At 41.5% G+C, this 12,993-nt stretch overlaps 1 protein-coding gene across 1 annotated transcript in view; it reads left to right on the plus strand.

Annotated features, from left to right (window-relative positions):
• Nucleotides 1–12,993, plus strand: part of LOC130385789 (uncharacterized) — a 92,599-nt gene that overhangs the window by 4,641 nt on the left and 74,965 nt on the right. The window contains exon 3 of the mRNA XM_056594488.1: nt 6,672–6,775. Coding sequence (XP_056450463.1) covers nt 6,672–6,775 — 104 coding nt within the window. The remainder of the gene's footprint in view (nt 1–6,671; nt 6,776–12,993) is intronic.

A 12,993-nucleotide genomic window follows, 5' to 3' on the forward strand; every position in this document is an offset into this window, starting at 1 on the left:
AGCAGAAAAACAAACAAAGCGAGGCCAAAAAATATGGGCTGGAGTCTTGGGTTGACACAAGGTTGATTTATCCTGTCCCCTGTAAAGCAGAGTGGTTCTCAGGGGACAGCACTGACGACTGAATGCCTAATGAGCACCCCACGTTCAGTCTCAAAAACCAAGTTGATCTAAATGTCATGGTAATTGTAGGGTAATAGTCATGTTTCGTGTGTCGGTTCTAAATTGAAGGTGTGAAGTCAGCCACCGCCCCCTTGTTACACCTCTTGCTGGATATCAGTCACGAAAAGCGCTCCTCCAAGCCATGGTGTGTCCCAAAGATAATGTTGTGATAGGAGCACGGATTTAGCAGCAGGGGGCCAAGTGCATGTGCAGATCAAGCAGACCAGTATGGAAACGGTGGGTGGGGACACTGAAGATAGACTTTTCCATTACTGCTTCATGTGTGACAGCAGTGACTTACAATAGTTTTTGCCCAGTCCTGCTTTTCCCCCCTCTATGTTATTGCATGGTGCTACAAAATGCTATCCTGGTGTCAGGCACCCCATTTAATGTATTGTGCCTCCAGGGTTTTTTTGGTTCAACAGTGTACTCCGCTACTGCGTGCAGCAGCTGAAACAGCCAGGTAAACCATTGATCTGAGTAATCATCTGAGTAATTGTTCGAGTAGTTATGATAAGGATAAAAGGCTCCGGCGAAGCCCCCCGAAGCTGTGTTCTTTCCTCGCTGTTTGTGTGTGTGATTGTGTGTGTGTGTGTGTGTGTGTGTGTGTGTGTGTGTGTGTGTGTGTGTGTGTGTGTGTGTGTGTGTGTGTGTGTGTGTGTGTGTGTGTGTGTGTGTGTGTGTGTGTGTGTGTGTGTGTGTGTGTGTGTGTGCTGTAAGCAAACGCGAGGGAGAAAAGGGAGTCAGACAGAGAGAGACAGAGAGAGAAAAGGGGGGAGAGAGAGACAGACTCACCTCTGCTCTCCTTGAGATGGGATTTTCATGGATGGTTGAGCTCGGCAAGGGCTGAGAACACATAAAGAGTATTTTTCAGTTTGTTGTAGGCAGTTAACCGTGTATGCATGTTTGTTGAACTTCCAGTAATAGGCCTGCGCTTTTATTTTTTATTTTTCTTTCAGCTGCGTGACTTGTTGACGGTTTCTCTGTGTCGCACTATTGTCCGAGCCTAGTGGAATCACGGCTCTCCATTGCCACTTAGCAAATGTACACATTAATAATATGAAATATTAATAGTGAGAAGTATAACATGAAGGCTATAGTATGCTGTCGAGAATGTATGTATATGTATGATAGAGCATGATAGTAGGGACATTATCATTGCAGAAATAAACTCGACAAACTACAACCATCGATTGCCTTAACATCCACTGTCTCCTTCTGTGTAGAAAGTCAAACACTCTGCCTCTGCTGGAAGCAAAGGCATGGTCTCTTTGTAGTTATTCCGTAACATAGCAACGCCATGGTGAACACTTTTTGGCTTGTGGGCGGCTGGAAATTTCGCTGTACGTAAGAGTGTTGTGGAGCAGGCTACAGGCCAAATGATAAAGATAATTGGTTTCCCTGTTGTCTAGTAAAACATACTATTTTAAGTCTATACACATTTCTCTCCCTATCTCCATCAAGAACCATAAGACTACACGGCAAGTAGCTTGTGGAGCTTTGACCAATTTCCTAAACTGCCAACAGAATATGACAACGTTTAATTTGCTTTCGAGGCTACGCTTTTGTCTAATCAAAATCTTCTAGGTTTAACAAAATGTGTTTCCCTGCTCTGGTTTGAATGACCACTTACGACTCTTGTACCAATCGAAAAATGCAATCTAGATATTTTAAACACAGGCAAAATATAAGTAGTATAATTTTTATTCTTAAGTATATTGTTCAAGCATATTCAGGATATGTATTAACTGATATTGTATACAGTAGAACAGTCTCAGTCCAAGCTACATTGACTACTGCTTCCACACATTCAGAAGTAGATTGAATGATTTGATAGCATGTCATTAGTCAACCTTGGCTGATAGAATGCCTCTTTCCCTCACATTGGCTATGGCCCTGTTTTAGTTTTTCATTGGAGACATTGTACTAACCATTCTTCCTTGTCCTGGGTGGCATGCAATACTGTGCATTATCTCCGAGGGTTGATTCTGAAAGCTAGTCATCACTGTTGACTCAATATGATTGAGTCATCTTGATATTTCATGAAAGATATTTCACTAAGCTGATTCTATCACATGCTGTTCATTGGTCTTATCTGGCTAAGACCTATGTATCTGTTTATGTGGTACAATGTTTATTTACATGATTTAATGGATTCTGTACGACATACTATTCGCTAATACAGATCTTGCTATGGTAGGCTGTCTGCTGGTTACCTGTGTGTGTGTGCGCTGTTTTGTGTGTGTGTGTGTGTGTGTGTGTGTGTGTGTGTGTGTGTGTGTGTGTGTGTGTGTGTGTGTGTGTGTGTGTGTGTGTGTGTGTGTGTGTGTGTGTGTGTGTGTGTGTGTGTGTGTGTGTGTGTGTGTGTGTGTGTGTGTGTGTTGTGTGCAGTACAGATGCAGTGCAGATGCAGTCCCTCTTTGTTCGATTTGATTCTCTCTCTTGCTCAGGCTATACCCATATTTACCACTTTATTTACTAGTCTAGATATCCCCACAATTGAACTGGGGCTCAAAACAACGATTTTAAAGTAATGTCTAAATCTGAGTTGTTTAGATGACATTGTATTCAAACTATACTCCTTGGAATTGATAAAGCCACCAGTCACTTTAACGGGCGATTGCTTAATGTTGGCTTTCAATTTATGCTCAAAGTGGGCACAGATTAGAAAGAAAAACCGTCACTCCTGGAACGCTCAGAGACAGAGACGGAGGAGAGAGGGTTTTGCGTCGAGCGTTGGATTATTGATTAAAGATTTGTTTTTGTCAGCCATTCCAGTCTCATGACCCTGACTCTTGTCTCCTGGGTGGGGCTGGACCAAGCTAGCATGACAGATAACCTTAAATTCCTCCCAAGTGATTACTTCACGACCGGGATCAGTGATAATCTTAACATCGTACACACACAACACGCACAGACCGACAGGCAGACAAACACACACACAGACACACATATATATCTCAGAATCTATTTTTATAAAAATCTTTCTTGTAACTCTTCTATTGAAGATTGTTTTGGAAACAAAGCTGCTCTGTGTGTGTAGCCTTTTATACGTAGTCCCCTTCATCAAGATGGGGAGTATAATTGGCTGCATTGTGGTCCAGCTCAGCTCAGCACATCCTCTCAGTGTAACAAGCTCTGTTTCAGCCTGTCTTGCACTTTGTTATTTTACAACCAACGAGTCGTTTCCGTTTGTTTGTTTCTTGGATAATGCACAAGTGGTCATTAAATATAGTGTTCGGCCCCTAAATATTGTGCCGCGTCGGATTACATGGGAAATCTAAAGAACATGGCACAATGCAGAGTTAAGTTGAGTGAGTTTTAAGCTTTGATCTGCTCCCAGGGTAGGAAAAGAATGTGTTTTTAAGCTCATTGATTAACGAGGAACTGGTTTGCTTAGAAGAAGCTTATCTATATGCTGTAAATCTATTCTGAATCTGGCATCCAAGCTACTCCCATGTGGGTTGATTTTAGCTGACGCATGAACTAAAAGTGGATCTCCATGCCACAGCAGACAAATCTTTTATTAGTAAGCTGCAGTCTGCCTAAAATCCACTGTCAGAGAAACCCTCTTTCTCGCTCACATCTGTGGGAAGGGCTGACAACAGAAAGAAGACAAAATGTGTACTGATGAAATCCAAGGGGTGAACAAATAGCAGATCAAAGACAAGACAATTTTCTTTAATATTGTGTAATGCTGTGGACACAAAGCATAATTCAAACAGCAGTTCATGCTGAGTCTTCATGCCTGAGGAGCGTTATTATGAAAAGGCCTTGTTTTGTTGCAGAATAGTTCTGGACTCTCTACTCCATTGTCAAATTGAGCACAGAAGACAATCATTTGGTGGATACCTCAGGTTCAGTAGCCATGCTTGAAAGAATCTGGAAGAAAAACTAATGTCTCAAACAGTTGGCTGATAAGATAGGAATTGCATCCCTTAAGTTCTTTGTGTTCAAACGTAATGACGATTTCTTAGTGACCCATATCCATCAAAGCAGACATAGTGAATTATTATGTAATAATTCATATAATGATAAATATAAATGTTAATGTCATATTTCTTCAATTCACAAAACAACAGAACACAACCAACAACCTTTGTTCTTGCCAGTGCCAAGAAATCGACTAACTTGTTTTAACAAAGGACGTTTAACAAAAATAATTTAATTGATCAGATTAATGCAAATGTACCTTCTTCCTGGTTTTAAATGTCTGTGGGAGATACAAACCAAATAGAAATCAAAGGCTGTCATATCCAAATGGTAATTTCTCATCTATATTTTAAGATATGTAAATGCATAAATGTGTATAAATACCAACCACAATACTTATTAATAATATCAAAAAACATTGAAACACATGGGAAGACGTGTCAGAGGGCTACCATATCATGTCGGCTCGGCTGTGAGACCTTTCCCGGAGAGCTGGGGCGGATGCGAGAGGAAGTGTGAAAAATGTCTCTCTTATGTCTCTCCACCTTGGGAAATTAACATGATATCTAGCCGTGTGTCTTTCAGAGTATCTCGATAAGAATTAGTTGTAGAATTGAAAACAAGGAAATAAGATATTGGTGCTTCCTATTCCAAGGGTTCTAAAGCAAGCCAATTTATCCATGACCGCTTTACATATTTTTCTTGTCCTTCCTTCTTCTTTATTTGGTGAGCCGGCACATTTACCTTCAGATGTTTCCATTACGGTTCAGCTGACTGGAAAATGTGTGATGTGCACAAAGTGCACAGTTCACTCTGGCCTGGTCTTGATGATGTCATCTAAGGGTGTGTCACAGTGCATCATTGATCCCTGGCAGCAGAAGCGTTGGCAGCCATGCCTGCCATTGATCACAGGGAGCAAGTCACCAGAGCACACTTTGTGTGGAGTGAGAAAAGGCCAACGTTTTCTACCCAGTCACTCTGGAATCACTGTAAAACTGTGTGGAGCTTCACTGTAACGCTGCGCATCCCCAGTTGACTCTACAGATGAAAAGAAACACACTAGAAGGGACTCTGTATCAACAGTTTGTATGTTTACTACTACTGTTCATTAATACATCGACCTGTACTTTCTGCCGCTCATTTGACAACCATCCTTTTCACGGCACATCTCTGATCGTTCAGCTGCTGTGAGTTTCTCCAGATCTGACAGTGACACCACTTTGGGTGTTCCTCGCAGCAGATGCTGCATGCGATTGTTAATTGGGCGCAGCAAATGATTACAGATACCTGTTCCTGCTCATATAAAAAGGAGTTTACACAAGCAGAATCGCAGGTACAGATGGATACAGCAAACGCTACAGAGCTACAAACCTATTCCTGCATCCCTCGGGGAGCGATACGGTGAGCAGTGCTCTGTAGCAACAGCCCCTGATGTTCCACCTCACACATTACAATCGGAGGCTGCTCGCCAAGCCTTCCTCTAAGGACCGCCTGGATTCCTTTCCATACATTTGCCGATGCGGAGGCAGCCTCAGTGGTGTAGCACCCTCCTGTTGTTGTGATGCACAGTGAGCAATGGTGAATGTGCAATGTCCTCCCAAACAAACTTTCTGGAATTCCTTTGACTTTGTCTGTAGAGGAGTGTTTTGCTTCAGAGGAACACGTTCATTTTCTTCACATCCTCTGCAGAGATTTGTAGCTAGCAGTGATTTACAAGCTCATTGCCATTCAACGTCATATTTCTTATTGCGTTAGCTTCAAACCAACACATGGCAGGCAGGAAGGGAGATCAGCGTAATAGATTATTTGTTCTGTGTGTAGTGTGTAATAACTGTCAATGTGCAACACCTAGTTGTTACATAGGAGGCCACAGAGCCGCTCATACTGCCGTACCGCTGAGTTATATCTCATGTTAAAGGCTGTCTCTCTGTACGATCTGGACAGTTCTGCTCGTGTTCAATGGCCAGAGGAACCCTGACACATTCTTCTCTTGAGTAGTATAGTTAAATTGTCATCATCTTCGCAAAGGTTCGCCTGTCATGTCATTGAGATTTGCTGGCCAATGCTTCACCTCCATTTTTACTCCATTGTGTGACTCGCAGACTGGTGTGAATGTCCTCCCCCTGCTTTCATCTGCCCAAACAATTCATTTAATTCATGATATTGTAAAACCCACGCGACATGTTTTGTCATCTGATTCTGCATATTTTAATGGTATTCCGATGATAATAAAAAAAAGGCTCATGTGCAATTGCTTATAACCATGTATGATGGCAACGGTAGCCTATTTGTTTGCATGTTCTTTGTAAAACATACAGGTCAGACAGTTATCACTTGCAGATGCTGGTGTGGTCATTTAATAATAATAAATAATAACTAATAATAAATAGACAAATTATATCAAGCATTACATAAATGACGAAAGGGTGAGCTGATACAAAAAGAAAAGACAAACAATGTAGTTGTTGGTGAAATGATTCCCTTTAATTCTGAGCAGACTGATGAAGGCACACTACGGACCATGTGCTAAATATGTTTTCTTTCTTCTGTTGTGTGTGTGTCTTCTCCTCCTCGTCTAGATGAACATGGACATTTGAAAATATACCTGCCCAAAAAGCTGCTTGAATGTCTACCCAAATGCTCCTCGCTGCCAAAGGAGAGACATCGCTGGAACACTAATGAGGTGAGGCTGCCGTCCCTTATCCACGACGTTCCCCTCCATCCATCACGTTACCCACGCAGCCGTCCGCGAGACACATTGATCTTTCCGCTCTGGTTTTTTCTTTTTTTCTGAGACAGACAGATTCCTAAGCAATGACAACATTCTCTTAGGGATATAGGCTCATATTGTTGGGCTTCTCGACGCACACCTTATCGGAGATTGCCAAATATCCACTTAGCATTGGCATCAAGGAGCATATTAGCTCAGTCGCATACAATCCAGCAGTCTCAATAATTCCACGTTGTCGTTGAATGGGCCCTCTGTGTTCTAGTGTAATTGCATGCTATTACTACCGTATTCATTAATATTTTTTGGGTTGATTTTGTTTTGTTGACATTACTGTCCAGATTTAGAAATGCATATATTAGGCAATCATATTATGTGAATCATTTTAAACCATTAGGAGGATTGTACTTACCAAGCACTTCCTCTGATTTCTCTTTCACTGATAATTGGCTCCACCTGGAAGGTTGACATTTTGCCATATTAAACCGTTCCTGAACACAGACAGAAATATATAAAGCATCCTTACTTGTTCTCTTGCTGCACACATGAAATGATACAGCTTTGCAACACCTTGGGTCATGTTTTGTAATGTTTATTGTGATATTGTCACCCTTTTGAATTTTCCTTGTTAGAATTAGAAATCCCTGCTACTCTGAACTTATAATTGTACAGGTGTTTTTTGTCATTATTTCTTCATTTATTCAATATATCTTCCTTAGTGGGAAGATCAATGGATCTCATAGCCCATAGGAAATTGAAAAGATATCTCACTGAGTCATGAGAAATTGATAATCACCAAGTGTAATTGGAAGTGATTAGACCCCAATATACTACAAGTTGATTCAAGTTAGTTTTACTTAACGTTGGGTATAAAAAACAATATGCTAAAACCACCCATCCATTCTTTTGATTAACAAATTGTTACTTATAAATTGCACTAATCTGCATTGATTCAAGTAAGTTGGCTCTGAACTAGAGACAAAATGCTTACTTTACTTAGAATAAATTGGTGAAAATGCTTTCATAGTATGCATGTATTGACTGTGAATGTTAGGCAATATTGTAAAGCGCTTTGAGTGGCCACTGGTTAGAGAAGCGCGATATAAATGCAGTCCATTGACCATTTACTTGCCCTAGCTATTTTAGATAGGTTATGCTTTCGAAGATTAACACAATAAATAAGAAATTGAGAAATCAGCCCATTGACTATGAATACAGCATGTACACTGTGTGTCTCCATCTGCCTCGTGTGTGCTCCCTCGCCCTAGACTAGTTATTAAAAAATGTAAAACGCCACTGTGTTTTTAATTGGCTGATGTTGTAACTTGTGCCTTGTTTGACCTGCATTGTACGGCTAGCAGTCTAAATTAATTAACACATTTTTGTAATTGATCGAAAAATATATAAGCCTAAGCACTTGTTTGGGATAAATGCTGTCGACTACAGCTGCTGGCACCCCTCGTCATGTATAAAGGAAAATGAATAGTTTCAGCACAAGCGGTGGCACTGGTTGAAGAAGCACTATTTGGTGTACACATTTCAGGCCTCATATGGAAGTTGGGGATTGATGGGTTGCTCGAATTCCTTTTCAAAAGTGAGCGGAAGGAGCATTGAAGTATGTTGTCGTTATGCATTCCAAAAGTGATTTCTGGGCTGCAAAGTAACCTTTCCTAAAATTGAGGACATTTCGTCTTATGCGCCCCGTGCATACCAGTGTGTCCGCTCCTCATTGGTGGCAGCCGGGCAGCCGGGGAGGCATCATAACGTCTCTTGTCGCCTCGATTGTGTGACTCTCAGTGAAAGTGACACCTCATCAATTGTGTGCATATTTCGGGCGCTGGTTCGGCATCCTTAATGCAATCTTGTTGTTCTTCCACCCTGTACAAGCAAAAGGATCTCAATAAAGTGAGGGACGCTGATGACTGGAACAATATCGAAACGGCGTGACACAGGCAATGCTCATTTTGTTCTTGCACCATTCCACTAAAAAAGATTCCACCGGCTATAGATATTATAGAGATCCTTTTTTGGCCTTAAAGCAAGACATCTATAACATTATACATTCAAGAAACCAAGGGTATTTCTCCCCCTCGACTATAGCCTTGTGAAGCTTGAACAATATTTCTGTCAATTCATGAGGCAGTTTTTGTCAGCCTCATTCATGAAGAGATGCACATTTAATTTCCCTTTAGGTGGAAAAGGTTGGGGCTACAACTTGCCTTTCAGAATCTTTAAGCTGGTGCATAGGGGGTTGCAGTTATGCTGGGGCAGTGAGGTGAATCCTATGGCAAACTATTCATTTCGGCTCCCCTGTGTACATTTATGAGGAGTAAGTGTACTGGAATACATTTCAAGCATTTACTGGAAAATTAGATAAACCAATCTGATCAAAATGCAGAGGCAGAAGGAAGGAATAGGCATGGCGTAACAGACTCGGGAGCTGTCTGTGAGGTAGGGATATGCTATCAGCCTTAACATTTTCCCTGGAAGATTAACAAGAAGCATGGCACTGCTTGACAATTTGCTTGGTAAACACGCCTAAGTCTGAGAGAAAATTGGGGATTGTGTAAAGAAATACAGAAGAAAAACCACGTCTCAAATTTGTCTGTTGTTTTTGTCTGTTAGGAATTCATGATATCTTTGGTCTTTGAGACGGTGTTGGAGTAGCAGTTACAAAACACTGCAGTGGAAGATCATGAATACATCTCAGCGTCCCTGCCTGCTGTACCTGGCTTGTGCGGGTTGTTCCTCAGCCCTTATTGTGCTCCTGGCGTTGGGGGGGATGAGCCAACCAGGAACAAATCCTTCCTAGATCCCTTCCAGGTTTGCAACCGACCGCTATTGTCTGGAGGCGTCTCTGGCACGGTGACCTCTATTTTAGCAGACATTTCTGTTGAGATTTAAATCTTTTTAAGAAGGACACCTCACGCGGGAGGGGCTTTAGGCCTACATTCTCTTCAAGATGAAACCCGCCTGATGTTTGGTTACCCTGGCATGAAAGATGCAGAGCTCCAGAGCCAATGTCTCTGCCCAGTACTATTTCTGAGATATGTTTCTGCGCCTATACTTTACCTCAGAGCTCTGCCTTAGGGCATTCATTAAAGTAACATGCAGGCTTTGCTCTTAAATTCCTCCAAGAAAAAAAACAACATTGTAGATTAGCCACCACATTGCAGACATAAAACCATGAAATTAACCTGCTTACAATTGAAAGGTGTGATTTAAAGTCATTAAAAAATCCAGGGTACACCACATACGCAAAAGCCGGTTGAGATTCATTGAGTCTTTCAGCCCTAAAAAAGCTGAGACAGGGGAGTATATCTGGTAGGCCTGGCAAGCGGGGGACAAGAGTCCTAAGCTGAAGTGACACCCTCAGCCCTTAATGAACGGTACAGGACTCTGGGTACTACCCTCAGCTTAGAAGGACTCTTTCTGAACTTGCGCCGAACCAAGGGAGACAAGAGAGCATCGGCTAAGGCCTCCATCGGCTTGCTACACATTTAATGCAGCTGTCGTCAGGAATAATCCTCTCTGCTGTGCCGACGGCACAGCATGGGGCCCCACATACAATATGCTGCCACTCAGGACTAAGCAGGAGTGCCTCGTGAACGCGCTCTCTGGGTTTAGTCAAAACGGAGTCAGGATTTACATGCAGCAGTGGTCAGAATCCATAGCTAATTAATTGAAATACATAATGGAGAATAATCTATGCCAATACGAGATGCTACCATGGGGGGGGTGACGGGGGGGGACATTGATATGTGCTGGCGTCTTTATCTCGGAACTAAAACAACATTTTTGTTAAATCCTTCGCATTATGATGTCCCACTATTTTCCAATTGTTGTTCTTATTTGACGTGGGACTTTCCCTTGATAAATGATAAATATTTGAATAAAATAATAAAATACAATATATTTTCTTTTTATATGGCAATTATTTGAAACCATTTTTGTTATGTATCAAGAGATTTCATACACTAAATACATACTTTAAATGTATTTTTTACATTTAAAGTGATATTTAAAGTAGATCTCCTTTTAGAGGAGTATTCTACATGAATGAATAGACAATCTCAATCATCTGTAGATAATGCTGTTAGTAGCCTATTTGTATGACATGCTTGTATTCTTGGATACTGCTACCCCTAGTGCTCTTGAAGATGGCATTTTGGGCTTTCTCATTTGAAGGCTGGAGAAGCCCCCTCAGAATATCTTGACCTCATTAGAGCACTGGCGGGATTAGGGCTAGCTCCTATGGATTAGGAAATCTCTTATTAGGTTGATTGGGCTGCCCTAGTCAAAGCACTAGGTGTCTGACACATTTTCATACTTGTCTGCAACTGCACAAATACATTTTGTGTCAATGTTATTTCCATGCACGACAGTGCTTTGAGAACTCACCTAATCGAATGCAAGGTCATGCCTGATTAAATGTTTATCTTCATTTGAGCTCTTTGCCTGGCACTGCCTCTCTAGGGAGTGTAATTAAAATGACTCCCTCCAATTGCAAATGTTTACAGAAATGTTCATTAGATCCTGTGGGGCAATCAGTGGAAATAAAAGGTCATGTTTTTCTGTTGGTCTGTTTGATTGTCGTGGTTATTTAAATGTTTTTAATATTTTATCTTTCACCTTATTAGTTTTCACCTAGGTAGGTGTAATGGTTCTGTGCTAGCAGGGATGCAGGACAGAATGTGAATGGTCCCAGTTAGAACAGGGTTGTGCGTAGTAGGTATTTTTTCTCAACCAGAGATTAAGAGAAAATAACATTTAAAGCCAATGGGGGTTTCTGTTATTTTAACCAATGTTGGGATTTGATCTATATTAGCTTTTTATTAAACTGCCCCGTTATGGTTTAGAATAGATGGCTGAAGCCCAGCACAATTTATTCTGGCTACTTAAAAAAACTATTTTCATCCATAGCGTTTCAGCAAGACAGTAAACCCTCACTTTCTCTTGTTCTTTTTTTTCAAAAACGTTTAATTGAAGGAGTTTATGTGGGGCAATGTTGTGCAATCACATCATTGCTTCAGCATCATGATATCCACTACGGCACTTTTTTATCATTATATTTGGCTGGGGAAATTAGAAAATAGCAAGATAAAGAATTGGCTGAGTGTCTGTGGTTGGCTGGCCGCATAGTATCTCCCTCCAAGTTTGATAGCTTTGCTGATTGCTAGTGTTGTTGCTCACTGTGAAGAGTCGATTGTATGGCCATGGTGTAGCGAGGCAGTTGTAATAGGAACCCACCAGTTGGGTCATTCAAAGGGTCCTGCACACTACAGGGACCTTTTGCTTTTTTCCCTTGGATGTGCACATCAAGGCAGGGGTCCACGGTATCAGTATGTCCTGAGTATGAAGCCCGCGCTGACCTCTATTGTAGCAGATACAGGTCACTCCACCTCCTGTGGGAAGACTCTAAATTGAACCCAGCTTGCATCTTCGATTTCCTCCCCAACTCTCGCTCCCTACTCTCGTTTCCCTCCTTTACTCTTATCTCCTGTCCTTCCCTTTTCCCTCATGTGTTCACTGAGCTGCAAAGCTATTCAGGTGTTGACGAATAGTTTCCTACTTCTTTTTGCACTAAATTGCTGGTTCAGGATTTCCTGTGCAGAACCGTATGAAATGGGCTTTAAAATTATTTACTAGATAAAAGGGAATAAGTTCTACATTTCTGTCACAGTTCTGTGACGTGTTTGTATTTCTCCATAAACTTGAACTTTGCTCTGTGCTTTCTAAGTCGACAGATTTATTTAGAGTTATTTTGTATGACTTACCTATTATTATTTGTGCGGTTTAAATCTTGTGTGCGCAAGGTCAAACAAATGCGGGCAGGCGGAATCACAACATGTATCAATTTTGTTTTATCAAGAGAACAAGTGAGCATGAGAGGGACTGAGAGGGAGACGTTCACCATTCCTCTGGGGATATATCTTTTTTTAGTCTATCAAAGAAACACATTTCCACAGTACAAAATATAACATGAAAAGGCGATGTAGTTGAGGTCGGAAGACACTTCATCTGGTTCCGGATGGAGGAGGAGGCTGGGCTGAGTAAGAGTGGATGCTTTACAGAAGTTACCAGGAAACCCCTTTGACGCTCTCCTTCGGCACAGTTGGACGCCTGGCGTCGGGTAATCAGTGGAAGACTGCTTGGGCTCTTTCTCTTCATGG

The sequence above is a fragment of the Gadus chalcogrammus genome, chromosome 1, assembly GCF_026213295.1.
Source record: "Gadus chalcogrammus isolate NIFS_2021 chromosome 1, NIFS_Gcha_1.0, whole genome shotgun sequence".
Classification (NCBI taxonomy): Eukaryota; Metazoa; Chordata; class Actinopteri; order Gadiformes; family Gadidae; genus Gadus; species Gadus chalcogrammus.